General features: G+C 40.2%; 1 protein-coding gene across 1 annotated transcript in view; it reads right to left on the reverse strand.

Annotated features, from left to right (window-relative positions):
- Positions 1-1,502: 1,502 nt before the first annotated feature.
- Positions 1,503-16,779, reverse strand: part of LOC134863477 (transmembrane protein 266-like) — a 41,663-nt gene continuing 26,386 nt past the window's right edge. The window contains 9 exon segments of the mRNA XM_063882015.1: positions 1,503-2,984; positions 2,986-3,095; positions 3,546-3,608; positions 7,199-7,397; positions 8,548-8,663; positions 12,435-12,573; positions 12,691-12,747; positions 13,996-14,069; positions 15,711-15,865. Of these exon segments, the coding sequence (XP_063738085.1) occupies positions 2,454-2,984; positions 2,986-3,095; positions 3,546-3,608; positions 7,199-7,397; positions 8,548-8,663; positions 12,435-12,573; positions 12,691-12,747; positions 13,996-14,069; positions 15,711-15,865 (1,444 nt within the window). The 3' untranslated portion in view covers positions 1,503-2,453.

Raw genomic sequence — 16,779 nt, forward strand, 5'->3', positions numbered from 1 at the left:
GCTAATGTTTGCATCAACATCTTAACAATTGACCTTATTTATTGTGAAAGTACAGTGGACGACTGAGAAAATAGACCCATGCCATTACCCACAAAAGCCGTTGATGTTGTGGCCTTCTGATAGCGTGGGCCTCGCTCCTGGTTACTGTGAATGAATGTATGTAACATATTCATATCAAGTTATACCGACTGTTATATTTGTCTTTAGGGTGACTTACAAAATCTGTCCAGGGACTAAAGATAAAAAAAATTGCCTCTTGGCTAACTCTTGCACATTTATAGAAATGTTGATTAATGTGCACTGTCCCTGTTAAATAAATGAATACATAAAAATAAATATTCCAGAATGACATTAGTTTGCCTTGCTGTCATTTAGACAAATATTCTCATGTGGCATGTAAATGATACAGTATGCAGCCTCCGCATACGCTATTGATGATTGTCCATCAGCATTTATTTGGTAGGGGAAACTATAATGGGTATGGGGCTTCTTAAGCATCACAACAGCAGTCGGTGTTCTATGTTTTAACTTGTATTTTTCTGCCCGTTTGCTGCTTCCTTTCAACATGAACAAATATTTTATAAACTTCTACATTTCACATCTTTGAAGAAGTCTCCAAATGTATAAAAAATATAAAAACACCTGCTACTCTTTTTAGAAAATGAAATAGGAACTGAAATAACAGAATAGAGGACATGGGAAGATTGCAAAGAGATGCAGTGTGATTTATTGTTTCCAATCATCGGTCCATAGTGTACAGATTAAGTCTTACCAGTCATTTGAATTCAGAGTCAAGGCTTCAAATCAGTTACTCAGCGGGATGACTCTTTGGTTTTGTGTCTGCAAAAAAAGGGGTGGACAGAATCCTTGTTAACTAACACTGATGAATCCTAGGCACTGTTCAGTATTTGTCGAAATCCCCTTAGTCCTGCATAATATAGTATGTGTTAATCGCGAAATTAAATTAGGTGGCTACAAACAATCCACACAACCAGATCTGCAAATGAATACTTAGTTAAAACACGTTTGATGATAGCTTAATTGTCGCAGTAATAGTTATTAACAATTAAAACATTCTCTGGATACTTGTAAACATTTGACAAGCAACAAAATGGTACAGCAGTTTATCTTCTGAATTAATGATATACAGGGGGTAATTAGGGGGGCTGATACTTCTCACGACACACTTACAATGACTTGACCAATTAGCAGTTGACGGATCTTCCGATGTTAATAACCTTAAATAATTTAGACTTTTCTAAATCATATGCACGGGAGATGATGCTAATGAATTACTGTTGTACAGTGCAGTGTGTAACGGGGGGCCTTTGAATAGAAAGGAATGGGATTAGAGCTGACTCAGTGGTTTTATCGTGCAGCGGTATGTTTGGTACAGCTTCAAAACACTTAACAGGATGTATTAAAAGTCAGTAAGCATAAAGAAGTTAAGGAAATACTAACTTTTATTTTTGCTATTTTCATTCAAATGACAACACCTGCATTTGGCAATAACTTCCTCCATATCAAGTTTACAAAAGTGTCTGTAAACATTAAAGTGCAAAGAATTTGCTTGCCAGTTAGGGCACATATCTTTTAAAGGTTCATGCTACAAGCCCTCCAATCTAGTTTCATGTGAAGAATCCAGTCACTTACCTTTTCATCTCATCCACACAAATAAACCCTACTCATGTTTTTATTTTTATTTTAAAAAGTCAAACAAAAATGCTATTCAATAAATTTGGATCATGGTCCATGGTTTCAAATCAAACAAACAAGTGACAGAAAGGCAAAAAAGAAAAGAAATGTCTGCTTTTATAGTTAAGTCAGTCTTATGTACCCTGTGGCTGTTCAAACAAGAAACAGCATTACTGATGTTTAAAGTTGTTCATACCAATTGAAGGAATAGAAACAAGAAAAAATGCAATAAAAAACACTTCTTTTTAACTGCTTGAAATTCCAAGAACAGAAAACAGTGTCTTGGTTTGCAACTCGGTTCAAAGATAACGTTTGTGTTCAGTATAGGCTGGAATGGCCCCTTGCTGGTTTTAATTCATGTAAAGTTCAGTGCATTTAGGACCTGTTCAGAGTGAAAATTCCTGATGAAGAATGTGTCCAAGAACACTTTAGGCTCCCCTTACTAGGATGTTACAGTCTTTGTTGTGCTTTATCAGGGAACTTCTTATATCAAAAATCCATCAAAGAGGAGCAGGGGATGTTGAACAGTATGGCAAAGGGCCCAAGAGTTCTTATTGTCATTTTTACTATTGACTTCTGAACACGTCAAGTTAAGGAGCATCAGTGTTAGCTGGAAGCTAAGGTTCAAGCTTGCTCTGGATTGGCTAAAATTGGATTTACACAACCTCTCATGAGGTTTGACCTGCGACAAGAGTTGAGAAATGTGCCAAACATGGTGGCAGCAAAAGAAAAGCCTCCTGTTTCTGTGTAGATGTAACTTATGTATCAGGCATGTTCCCCAGAGGTGTGTCAGCTGGTCCCAGAAGCCGGTACTTCTCCTCCAGGGACGGCTCTGTGCTGCTGCCCTGCAGATGGATCAGCGGCTTGGTCTGCAGCAGCACACAGCCCCTCCCCCGGCCTCGCCTCTCCTCCTGGTTCCTGCGGTTGAAGATGTTTATTCTGTTGTCCAGCTCAGGACTCGCCTTTTCGGAGCCAGTAGGGCTGGGAAGCTTTAGGTTGACAGGGTCCACTACCAGGCCCTTTTGAGCAAGGCAGGAGTCCTCAGAGAGGGAGCAGAGCAGCTCCTGCACCACTATGCTGGGGTCCCTGCAGGGGTCCTGGCCTGAGAAGGAAGGGGGGCAGCAGCGATGTGTGCTATAGCTCAGACTGAGCTCCTGAGCTGTGCTGCTGCTGCAGTCTGTCATCGATGACCCCGGGGTGTGGCTGCTCAGGCTGTGGGGGCGGGCTGTCAGGCTGCCACTGGACCGTGATATGCTGGTTGAGACGTCACTCACTGCGCTGCCCACCCTGCTCCATGGCAAGCATCTGGTTTGACTGGATGGGATTGGGATTGGTGGGGAGGTGGACATCGATGGCTGTGGTTGTGATGACCCGGGTACCGAGGCCAGAAGCTCCAGCATCTTCAAAGACATTGTGTACATTCAGAGAAAGCCGAACAACTCGATCGACATATGATGCGTTTACTTTAGTCAAAAAATGATATCATGTACTTTTTCTAAATATTGACACAACTTTAAAACATGTGAATATTTATAATTCTGTCTTTCTTAATGTCTTAGATATTTTCTATCCTAATTTTGGCTAAATGTGATGGTATGTTGATTTATAGAGGTAAATAACATCAAACGAAGGGTCATCATGAGTACAGAAAAAAATGTTTGTGATAATGTAAATTCTGAGTTTACAATGAGTATGACATTGAGATTACAGCCAAATCTGACTATGACTAAACCTATGATCCGTGGAGTATTGTCCTTTGATAGCTTCACTATAACCAATTTATAAAATACTTTGTATTCACTGCTTTACTCACATTTGGTGGCATTAAAGTGGATTTCATTGTCACTTACCACTGCTAGCTTCACTGTAGTATTGGCTGATGTAGTTGTTCATGTCATCACGCACAACTGGATCTGAGAAATAAAAAACAAATACAACATATTATATATTATATATATATATGTGTGTGTGTGTTTAAACTGATGCCGGAAAACAGCATGTATATTATTCTATATCACCCTTTAATGTATGCATCTGCAGTTTGAAACTATTAACTCCTTAGAAAATGTATTAGCTTTCCAACTACAATAACTCAAAGCCCCTCTGTACACCTCTCATCCACTCTTTCTTTCCACTGCCAGTCCATGACATACAGTAAGCATGTTGCGTTGCTGTGTTTGCTCATGAAATATGCAAAACATGCATGTTGTGCTGTTACTATTAGCTCTGAGCTCATTGGTATCACGTTTTTTATTTTAATGTCAGGTTTAAAAATGTTGGATTTTGCATATTTCAATGCCGTTTTAACTGACATATTATTATTTGTAATATCATTACGGAATGGAAGATACATTACATGTATATAACTTTGCAAATTAGGGTGTATTATAGTGTGACTCACACTGCTTTTTTTATTTAACCAGGCGAGTCATGAAGATCAAAATCTCGTTTACAGTGGCCGCCTGGCAAAATAGTCCATGTGGCAGAGACTGTAATTGGATTGCATAGCTTTTTGTATGTAGGTCCATTTCAGTGTTAACCACCCAAACTAGCGCAAATGGGAAATATCTCTTGTGTTTACAACATAATATTGACAGAGATGACTTCTGCCCCGGGCAGCAGGTACTTTATTGTCAAGTGGCCAGGATCACGCACATTAGCTGCACCCTAGTGCACCAGAAATAAACTGGGACAGGGACAGGGTGGGGTTGGTTTCAGGGATGAGAGGAACGGGGGAAAAGAGGTCGAGTGGGAGCTCTTTGTTCAGGCTCAGATCCCTCCAGTCTAGCTGGCCTATGTGTGCGTGGTGAATGGCTGTGATCTGCTATGCTCCTCTGTTCGCTTGATTGGTCTTGAGCTCACTGTCCGCTGGCTGAGTGCGAACCCAGAGTACCCTGAGTGCTAGCCCCTCTCCCTTGGGACATGCTGCAGACTCTGATGGGTAATTTCATTTATTTTTCAGTCTAAAATATTAATCCCTGAGCCACCCCTGGAGGGGAAGCATTGCACTCACTAAAACAAGACTGAGACAATCACTCCACAATTAATAACACATGAGTCTTGAGAAAAAAGAATGGGCTGTCCAGCATGCATAAAAGGCTCTGCCCGTGTTTCTGTGACAGTCAAGTTAGCAGGCTGTCATCTGTGGAAAAAGAGAGGTGACATGCTGAGGTCCTTTTAGTTCAAACCTGAACTATGATTGTGACGGCGGAGTATAAAGGCTTATTTATGGTTCAACGTCGACGCAACCCAAGGCTACCTTACAGACCTGTTGCGTCGTTGCGGCCCTCCTTTACGTCATTTCCGTCATTTTGCTTTTCCCTGATTTTCAGAAAGACCGCCATTAATTGAAAAAAAAGCTAGAATGGACCAAGCAGAAGAACGTCTGGTGAACGTCTGGTAAAGAAATACAACGAGCGGCGACGATAGACGTCAAAAGAATCTTGGTCAGTCTTTACGAAAAACATTGCGCCCCCTAACGTTGTGGCGATTAATTGCATTGCGTCACGTAAACCCGACGCAGAACTATAAATGTTCACGGCTGCGTCTGCGTGGTCCTTGCGTTACGTCGACGTTGAACCATATATCGGCCGGCTATTACCATAGGTGAGAGAGATTAGCAACAGCTGCTGCTAATGTTAGCATAAACTAAGCAAACAGTTTCTATTCAACTTTTTTTGTGTGTGCTTAATAACATAATAGTTTCACAGTTTGGGAGATTTATATATATATGCATATATCATGTGCCTTTTAGCTATGTTAGCAGCATGGCTTATGGCAAAGGCAATGTCTGTCTTTCAGTACAGACACTCATGATCCCTATGGAGCCTGCAGACTTAACAACCCATTAAATTTCCTTTCCTTTGTGTGGTTTTGGCACAAATGTCTCACAAACTATCGGATTCTATGCCATAAAATGTAGTGAAGGCTTTCATGTCCCTCTTGGAATTAATTCTCAAAACTTTAGTGACCCCCTGACTTCAAGTTCATCATGGTCTTTGACTTGTAAAATGTATTTAAAGCCTCAGCTGTACTACGTGTTTGGTGCAAATTTCCAAATGTCGGAATGCCAACATGCTAAATCAAGATGATCTTAACTTTATTTATTTGTTTATTTGATAGAGTCAGAGCATGCAAATAACCATCAGTTTCAAAATACAAGATGTATTGAAAACAAAAATGCTCATTTACATCTGTAAGGTAACAACAGAAACATTTCAAGCAAGGCACTATAACTGCTTAAAATCAACATGTAACCACTGTCCTTGCGATAGCATTTAGCTCAGAGCACCGCTGTGGGAAAATCTCATAGAGCCAATTGCTTGCCTACAACCCTCTCAAAATCGGAGCAAGAATTCCACTGGGTTATTGATCAATGGTGATGTGTCCCATTGTTCTTAAAGTCTACACGGTTTGGTACTTTAGGTGACATACACATCAATCTCCTGAGACATCCTTGTGAAGCCCACTGCCTTGGTAACAGTTCTTGATAGTTTGATAACGACATGCAGGTGAGTGTGAGAGAAGCCCACTGAGACCTTGCAAAATTGAGCAAAACCAATAAACGTGGTTTGATTTGAGATGACCCAACTTGACTTGAGCCCTGTGGCCTGAGTGCTCATCCCAGTGACCATGTTTCTGCAAAAAGCTCCACTTGTTTCTGAAAGCCAGATTTCCCACCATGCCCTTGGGGTAATATTGTGGCCACTATGGAGCCTCATGGTGCCCTATTGTGGTTTGCAGGTGAAGGGGAACAGATGTTGACAGGAGCCAACTCTCCCGAACAAGACCCAATGCACAGAGCACTCTGTACCTGAAATAGCCCAAGTGGTCTGGGCAGGCTAGGGTGGCCTCGCCGAGAGGGGGGCGGTAAGAGAGATATTTGGGGCATGACAGAAGCCCATGCAAGCTGACGCAGTGTTACAGAACATGCTTGTTTCCTGCAGGATTCACTAGATCCTAAAAGCTTTTTTGCCCTCATATTGATCCCGTAGCGCCTGCGGTCAGATGGGTGTTGTGTGCGAGCGCAGAGGGGCTAAGAGCTTGGCCTCGAAGATGCTCCAGGGCTACTGCTCCAGATTAACCGTACACTGCTCTGGCATCCAGTTCACCTGATGTTACACTGTTAGAGACTTTTTGTTCCACATAATTATGTACATACGTTATGGTGCACCTCTCTCCTGGTTTGTCATGCTGCTTCCTCAAGCAAACACACTGCACCTGGCATAGTGTGTATTCAAGTTAGCTAGATGTTTAATGCCACAGGCTTACGTCTCAGATAATTTAAAATCACTTTTAGAAAAAGGCTTTTCAACAGTAACCTTACTGCACTCTCTGCAGGACATGTTTAAGGCAGAGTTTGTAGCAGAAGGGAAAGTATATTGTTTTGTTTCTGAAATTATTCAATTTCATATTATGTTTACTTTATTTTACAAAATCTAATCACTCTTTTAATATAATGCAAGCATGTCCCTGAAACTGTGCTTTAGAGAACATACTCTACCTGCTGTGGCATGTGGCTCCCTGGGGTTTCTCTGGCCCTGGCCCTCATCGTCAAACTCCCCAGGAGGCAAGCCTTCCACCACCTGAAAACTCCTGCCCTGTTTGCCCCATACATGGTGGATCTGCATGGCTGCTTCACGTTCTGCCGCCAGGTCCAGGTCCTGCTGGGCCAGATGGGCCCTCAGCTGCCGGATCTCAAACTGGAGATGGCGGAGGGTTTTGCATAGAAACAGAGAGGAAATGCAGCAGATTAGGCAAAGGTAAAATAGATGGTTTTAAAAAGGTCATGTATGGTCATATATGAACATATGGCATAACTTAAACCCCAAAGTGTTCATTTAAATAGAAACTGAAAAACTATTTAATTCACATTATTTTTTAAAGGGTCTTATCATTTCCTTTATTATATGAAATCATATTCTATAATTATTAATGTCTGTTATCTCAGACCTGAACTTGGAAGCTCACTTGAAGGTTAAGTCTTTATCAATATTTATTATAGCCTGCGTTTTGCCTTATGGGATCTTCACCCTGTTTTCACTCAGGAATCTTAAAATATATGGAGGGACTGAACCTGTTTGTAAGGTATTGCTGCCCTCTTCTGGTGGAGAATAAACTGACAGTTTGAAATGGGCTCATGTGGCCTTCGTCAGACCGTTATGGTTATATTAATTGGCTATAAAAAACTTTTACGTTTGAATTGTAATGCTTTACTATTGACATACAATATAAACCTAAACTAAGTATGTGTGTCTACTTTCGTACAACTTCCAAATACGTTGTATTCTGTCTTTTGAGTATTAAATTCATTCCATGTGGCTGTAAAAGTTTCTACCATTATGCAAAACTGAGACAGACTGTGGACATACTCCAATAGTGTGTGCATTGAAAGTGTAAAATAGCTACAGCATGATCCACTACCCCCTCCTACCGTATGCTACGTACTTTGTGACCCATATTTCTTTTTAAAAATTGCTGACTGCACACATTCTGTCTCTGTCCTCATGCAGAACTGCTTCAAGGTTGTTGGTAAGCGAGTGTGACGTTCACCAGGACCCATATTCTGTTTCGAGTGGATGAGCTAAATTGTTTTTTTCCTGTTTTCCTGTGCATTGGTCATTGCCATCCAGAAGTTACACAAGACTACAACTTTGATTTACTAAAAGCTAAAGTTCTAAGACGATTACATGGACGACACCGAAACTGAATCACAAGCTAGGTACCCCCTAAAACGTGTGCAAAAAAATGTAGTCTGACATTTGGAAATTTTCTCATAAACTTCTGTATTGCTATATTGGTGTATGGGGGGATGTAGTGTGCAGGTTAAATGTGTGATTTGTTGGTACTCACAGCCTGTTCCTGGCAGATCTGAGTGAGACGCTCCAGCTGTTCCTCCCTCACGGCCTTCGTCTTCTCACACTGCTGGATCTCCAACTCCATCTCCACTTTGACTTGGAGAACATAAGCTAACATAGAAAAAGGGCAACAGAGTCTTAAAACAAACACAATAATATGTTTTAGGTCATGGAATTGCATATGGTCTGAAATGGGTTGCCTGAAGACATCAAGACAGCTGGTAAACTACATCGAGCACATTAAGGTCAAAGGTCAGTGTTGGTGGGACGTTTGTCCTTCCCTCCATATATGTCTGTCATCACATATGCAAAGCTCATTAAATACTGGTTACCAGTAACACTATACCTGTACTGAATGAATTTTGCAAGGTGCTGAAAATGTTCCACAGGGATCTTGTTTCATGCGGACTTGACGGTGTCACAAAGTTTTGGTATATTTTGAACTCACATTAGAAATATTGCACCAAGGTCACCGACAAGCTCATCTGATCACAGTGATCACGTGTGCTTTACACTTTTTTGTGTTGTTTTAGTTATTTTAAAGGACTTTTATCCATAATCAGATGCTGCTTTTTTGTGCAGAAGCTTTTTCTGAGCTGTACTTATTGGAGAATTGATACCTTAAGCTAAACTATGTAGGGGTGTCTTTCTGAAACACTACTTAACATTTTGATGAATGTGACTAACTATCAAATCCAGTGAAAATGAGGTTGACAAAACTGCTCCTTTAAAACAACAACAAACAACAACAAACACTCTGGTCATGAGGACATTGACCTACTGTAGTACTTTGTGTACCAATATGGAAATCTTTCTAGTTGTGTCTTAGTAGTGAAATGACCAGAACAGTTGCATCTTCTTCCTAATACAGTGTTGCACTGAGTGTTTCCAGCACGCTTTGGCAATCCTTGAATCACTTTTTCTTCTTTCCCTTGACCTATCTCATCGATTTAAAGCTGTGTGGAGCTTTTTCATATAAATTCATGTTGGCTGCATTCGAGCCTTTGCCAAAAAGGTTCCCATAATGCAGATAAACTGGTGCCAGTGTCACTTTCCTGCGCTTACAAGTGAACTTGATGCATCTATCCTTCCCATGAATTTTTCGTTTCTCTTTTTGCTTTTTCTCTACAAACTTATCTTGCACCATACTCTGAGCAGCTGCCCTGTCGCCATGGTTTCTCTAATATGGTAATTATTCCTACTACCAGACGGGGGAGACAAAAGTAACATACTACAGCTTTAATAGGCTCCAATCATCTCTCGCCAATCGCTTTTCCACACAAAACTGCAACTGATTTGTTATTTATTCATGTGTTTATTTATTCGATTGATATTTTATTATATTTATTAAATAATTCCTTGTAGTACAGGAAGACTAATCTGCAGCCATGCTTGAAGTGATGCATCAAATCAAGTCTTTGTCAATTAAAATAACTCCACCTGTTCAAATATTGACTGCACGCTTCTTCTTTTTTTAAATGACACACTTTCTGGAGCAGGATGGGAAGGTGTACCTATAAAAAGGACAGTGCGAGTAAATTTAGATACCTGTTGTCATCACAGGTGGCAGACAGTCGGTACCTCACACCTATCCATTATCACATTTGTAAGCCAGCCCCATGGTATCACACATGGTTGTATCGTGTATCATGACATTTTGCAAGTGGCAACACAAAGAGGTGGAATATAATCAGTAATCACACTCGTTATATTTCAATATACCTTTCTTTTTTGTGAATGCGGTTCTGATCTTTAACGAGATGCAATTGCCGGTTTTGTCAAAGCACTAGGTGCAGAATGAAACAGCCTTTCTGCTACTGAGGGGGGCAGAGCAACGCACGCAGCCATCGCCACATGCTCGTGTACCTATTTATAGTCATGTTGGCACACACACATTGCAAAAGTGGGGACATCAGATGAGGTTAGTGCAGTAAGAATTCAAAGAGGCATGACAAGCTCAATCACAGGTTCATTATTTAGCTGCACAATATGTAGTGAAAGCACATTTGGGCTGCTGCATATTTTACCGGTTTGTCACATGAGGCTGGTTTCTTTTAATGTGTAATGTGATTTATTTTATTAACAATACATTTTATACCATTTCTCATCACCATTCATCAATTACTATTAAGGGAAAGATGTTGACTTTGGTAAAAAAAAATGTCTCTGTTTAAAACACTTGCACAAATATTGATTTCATTGTCTTCATATTTGTGTACATAAATTGACCCCAAAAAGATACTGTGGTTCTAAAGTCGACGCAACAGATTGAAAAGAGGATATTTAACATTTCCTGTTTTATTTTCTCCACATTTGGGAGTTTGATATTTCCTATCTGAGTTATCACTCTGCTTATAAATTCTGCTTTCTGGTCCTTACAAATTCTGCTGCAGTTCACTCCCCAGTATTTCCACTCCCATCTTGCTGACACAACCATTGACGATTCATACGTCAAGCTAATGCAAAAGTCTCAATCTCTCTCCAACGATAACTGAGCCGGTCCCTCAGCTGTACACTTATTGGGTTGAGTGTATTTTCTTTCCTCTGAGGTGTGTTTCCGCCTGCCCAGCACTGAAACTCAATCAATCACAAATATCAAACCCAGCAGGTGCAGGAGGAAAATCACAAGGTAATTCCCTGAAACAAACACTGCAGCAGCATGACAAGAAGCAGGAAACATGCTCCTGCTGAATGTCGTTTACCAGAGTAAATCAATGTTGTTGAAAGCTATATTGTATTGATTCCTTAAATGATTAATCATGTCATAATGATGTGTCCCTTTTAGTTCAATATATTTGATTGATTAAAACAATGAACTCATTTATGATAAAGAGTTTGGATGAAGCCATCCTGAAATCAACCAAGGCAGAAATGTCGATTAATATCATATAAAAAATAATAACAAAACTGTTTTTGATTTACGTTGGCCTATCCATCATTGAAGTTAAAAGCTACAACAGAATGGCAGGTATTTGTTAAATGTTCACATTTTAGTAATCTGCTTATAGCTAGCTTAGCTTACCACAAAGACTTTAACACAAATCCCCTTGTTTTGTACAGGTTTTTATAGATATAACATGTTTGTTTGGGAGCGATGTGAGGATTTGTTTGGCTGATCCTTTGACTGTTTAAAAGCTTCAGATTGTGTGCATTGGTCGTTGCCATCCGATTATTTTTACAACCAGAAGACTAAAACTTTGATTTACTAAAAGCAAACTGCAATGGGGCCAAGTTCTAAGACGATTACATGGACGACACCAAAACTGAATCAATCACAAGCTAGCCTCAAGCATGTGCAATGTAGTTCAAAATTTGGTAATTTTCTCACAAAACTTCTGTATTGCTACCCCCTTATGGACATACAAAAAAGTGCAAGTTTAAGGAAAGTAGAAAAGGTATTCTAAAATATGCAACCTTTCTTCGAAGGGTGATATGAGGGAAAACACTTGCCCACTGTCTCTTTAGACCACATTGAACACAGATCCTGTATGCAGTCAGAGGCACGCGGTGAGGGTGACCTCCGGACAGATATCGAACCGCTCAGAATTAGCATAAAGAACAACTACTATATTCATTATGGCCTCTCTGAATCTACCGAACCATCCCCTTACAATCAATACAAGTACGCAGAGTGGCAGCAATTCTTTACAAAGCATGATCAATAGCTATATGTATCTGAATTGTAAATAATTGTATAATCATGGAGAGAATGGAGTCATTTAGCTCTTTTAAGGCCAGCTGCTTCTTATACAACAGTGTAATCCTTCTGACTTAAGAGAGACTATGTAAGCCGTTTCCTTGAGTTGCTCCACAGAATGAATAAGTCTTACAGCTCTCGTACTGAAACATCTTTAATGGCTACAAGGTTTTTGCCTGCCTCACCATCAATGATCCTCTTGACCCTCCAGATGCGTAGAGTGATGATGAGGCTGATGGCATCCCAGGGGCTGCTGGGCCCGTTGGCCACCGTGGAGGCCACCATGGGGGCCAGGGACAGCACGATGACGGCACCATCGAACACCTGAGAGTCGCACACACAAGCACATACAAAATTCAATCAAGTACAAATGTTATGAGACACAAAAGAGCAATATAACAACTGGTCATCAATGAATGAACACACAACACCGGCACTAACCTCAACTTTGTTCTCTATATAGTCCCAGATCCCAAGCACTACAATTCTGAAGACAGTCTAAGACAGACAGCGAGAGATAAATGAAAGCATTAAAATAGATACACTTATACATATAAAAAGCTCTTGATATTCTTAGTCCTTTGAGGTGTCATCAAATTCAACACCCTTTGTTAGGATGTGTGAACTCAGACGAGAAGAGGAGGCCTGTGCAGTACAGTTTTCCTCGTTAAATAGTTTTTTCAAAATTGAATTCTAACTATGAGAGATTGCTATAACTGTTACTGTATTTGAGACATCTAACATTTATTGCAGCTACAACATGTTAAGTTCAGGCTCAAAGAACATATAGTCTTTAACATGCAAGTAGGTAGCTATATGATTCAATTATCTTCGGCAAATTTGTTCTCTGATCTTGATCTTTGACCTACAAAAGAACAACAACACCTGCAACATATCATATTCCACATTGTGCTTTGCAAATGCTGTTGGTTGTGGGACCCTTTGTTGAGCAGGGCCATTGATTTACACTCTAATTAGCATGGGGTGTCATGTCCGACTGGTCCTGCTAATCCATCATTTGGAGCACATGTTGGACAACAATGCTGGTGTCAAATGACCCCACCTACATTTTTATATACTGTTTTCTGATTGGTGCAGGGTGCTGGCTGGTGGAATACTGCATCTATCTAACATCATTCCCAGATGACTCTTCTTCTGTGATGTCAGTGGGTGAGGTGTTTAGATGGATCGTATCACTGTAACCCCATCCCCACTGCTCATTAAGCCCAGCTTTAATTATTGCTCCTGTTGGCTCTCTGGTAATTAATGTTTTGTTTAGGGCATTGGGGCTGAGGCTGTCAGGGTAATTGGTTCGCACCAGAGTGGAGGCCTGTCGGCCAAACTTGCACCTTCCCCCTCCCCTTTTGTTTTTAACATTTATGAAGTGATGGTTAGACATTGTCTTATCAAACAATGGCTCAAATGTTATTAACAGTAATTACAATCATGGTTTACACAATAGACATTTCACCAGCCATCAAACCTTTCTTAGGCAAAGGCTGTATCCTGAAAAGACAATATACTATAAAGAAATGTAACGGCAGCCACGTGCAATGCTTCCCTAAGCTGTGTTCCTATTTTGCTATACATATGATATTATCTACAGTGAAACAAAGTCAGTTTGGTTTAATTCAACTATAAATTCAAAAGAAATGCCAGATTTTTGTGCATGGGAATATAATGAGACCTACCTGATGACTATAGGATCAGAATAAGGTTTTAAAGACTATAAGTAACATGTCTTACCTCTGAAAAGAAGAGTGACAGGATGATAAGGCTGATCCAGTGGATAATGCTGGCAAATTGGAAAGCATTGGAAACTATCGAGAGAAGAAGCATAAACAAATGTGAATCTGCAAAAGTTTGATAGAGTACGCAAAAAAGAACAAGAAAGAACAAGATACACATGAGTTCCTGTATAAGGCCAGAGTAGGATAATAAAATCACCTCCATTTACTTCCATTATATTGATTTATTTTGGCTGGATTACTATAAACTATTGAGCTGTGCTTCAGGAAGGCAACCTTTTCTGAAGCAGATTGTATTTGCCAGAATTGGGAGAGAAGGCAGTACATTTAGTTTAAGAGCAATTGGTGAAAAAACTGTCAGTAGTGTTAAGTTAAATGTCATTTATATTACAAGGTTTAGCACACATTAAAGGAAACCCCCTTTACTGCCTGAATGAACTGAACTTTTACCACGATTACAACTCTTGTTGATCCTCTCTGGGACATTCACTCCATCAGCATTATTTTACATATCTCAGGGTTCATCATTAAATCCACAAAGCCAACCAGTATCTACCCCGGTCCTAATCTCTCCATGGACTCCTACACTCACTCCTGCCTTACTATCTACTCCACTGTTTGTCTTGCAGGAGTGGTTGCAGACACAGCACTGGATTACAATAGATCTAAAGCCACTATAGAGTCCTGCAGTCCCCATCATCGGAGCTGGACACTGGCCAGTAATCGATGAGGACGTGTGGGTGCTGCCATCGACAAGAGACTTGGTTCATTATCACCTTTCTCCATCACACTCTCCATCACAACCATTTACCATCCGGCACGACCAGCTCCTCTGTGCCTGGTCAGAATGCGTAGACAGCATTGACGGAAAGGATGGACCCTCGATACACATGACTGTTTATTATTTACGATTCTAAAGTATTTCGCTATCAAAGTATTTGGATAAACTGGTAAGGATGGACCATGATTATAAAACACTTTTAATATCATGTAAATAAACCAGCATCTCTTTATGTGCAACACTTTGCACAAATGAGATTGATATAATTTCCCCCAAACAAACAGTGAAAACAGATAGTATAACAAAGTAAAAGATGAATTTGACAACCGGATTCTCTATAGATATTGCGATAATTATTCTATCCACTATAATTGTGTGGCGAACATCAGATTTTGTGACAGCCTTGATTCATACGTTCACAAAAAGTTTGGGGTCAACATAAGAGTAAAAAACACAATACTTCCATCTGATTGCTTGTGAAATAAGTGTTAAAGTGTACCTTTGCATTTCCTTTAAGTAATGAAAAAAGAAAGGTGCAATTACCGTAGGAATTGTATTTAGATGTAATACTTTTTGAAACACTTTGAATATGTTAACCCTGATCTGCTCTTTATTATATCTGTTGACCATGACAAGGTAATAACCTCATGAGTTAAACATGTACTGTAGATGAAAAGCGAACAAAAAGGGAAATAAGAATAATGATACACATTTTTGATTTTGGAAAACAAATACACCCTGTTGGCAGGTAGTTCAGAGTGCAGGAAAAGCTCCAGTCGAGTCCTTCCAGTGAAGCAGCTCATGCGTGGTACACTGGTTGACTCCCAGGTGTTTCATGAACCTCACACAGTGTATTGCTAAAGAAGAATATGCATGCTCAGCTAACCTTTAAAGTTTAAAGTAGGAGAAATAAAAAAGCAGCCGCTATTTACATTGTAGGAGTTTGGTGTCTATGAGCAGCTCCAAAGACAGGAAAAGCACCACGAGGATGACACAGGCCACCAGGATACAGTTGAATCCAGCACTCAGCAGACAGACTTGCCACAGGGCAACCCGGCGACCACAGCAGGGCTTTAGCCAGTTGGACCTAAAGAGAGGAAACACAACAAGAGGTTCCTTTTTTCAATATTAAGTAGATTTGTATTAGAGTTATTAAATTGTATTTTCAAGTAAACAACAAATAATATTCCAGAAAAGCAAGTTAAAATTGAGAATTAATGCCTGCATCGACTTACAGTCTTAATGCAATCCTGGAAAATGTTTCAATGGTATTTTGTTATTTGAACTCCCTGACATGGCCAACAGAGGGTGGTAGTTAACATTCATGGTGCTGACGGCAAGAGTAAAGGGAAAGGAAATGTGTTCAGAGACAGCATTGACAGAGATAGGAACAGTGAGGCTCTGTGAATTAGAGACTGGACCAGCATCTGTAGGTGTGACTGGCATATTGATGGACTCCTTTTTACAAGGCAATGAAGGAAGGCACTGTAGAATGCTGCTCTGAGGGAAGTCTGTCACTTCCAGCTAAATCAGTTAAGCCAGAAATAAGTCAAAGTATGCAACATGAAATGATATTAAATATAAGTGTTTTCAATTAAACTTCAACCAAATTAACGTGCATTCTCCTGTCTTTAAATATCCTACAGGGAAAATGGTAGGTGAACATTTTGAAGACTTTAAAAGCTTTATTTTTGCCAGGTTCTGTAAGAATCCAGCATTTAGGCCATTGAAGTGTCTGGCAAGATGACTCACTTCTATTTTAAAATAGAGGCTAGTCTTACAGACCAGCTACTACAAGGGCTGACAGTAGGAGATGAGAGAAACAATGCCTCTCACCATCTCTCCAGCTGGAGTGGAAAGTTGGCGCCGGCCGCTACCTTTCCCTTCTCCCCATGCACTGGCATGGAGGAGACAGACGTTGGCAGAGCATTTCTCTCCTCTGATCATGTCTTCACTCCTTGGCGTGGTGTTAACATGAGCAGCAATGGTGGCAAAATGACT

Source organism: Eleginops maclovinus, chromosome 4 (genome assembly GCF_036324505.1).
Source record: "Eleginops maclovinus isolate JMC-PN-2008 ecotype Puerto Natales chromosome 4, JC_Emac_rtc_rv5, whole genome shotgun sequence".
NCBI lineage: Eukaryota > Metazoa > Chordata > Actinopteri > Perciformes > Eleginopidae > Eleginops > Eleginops maclovinus.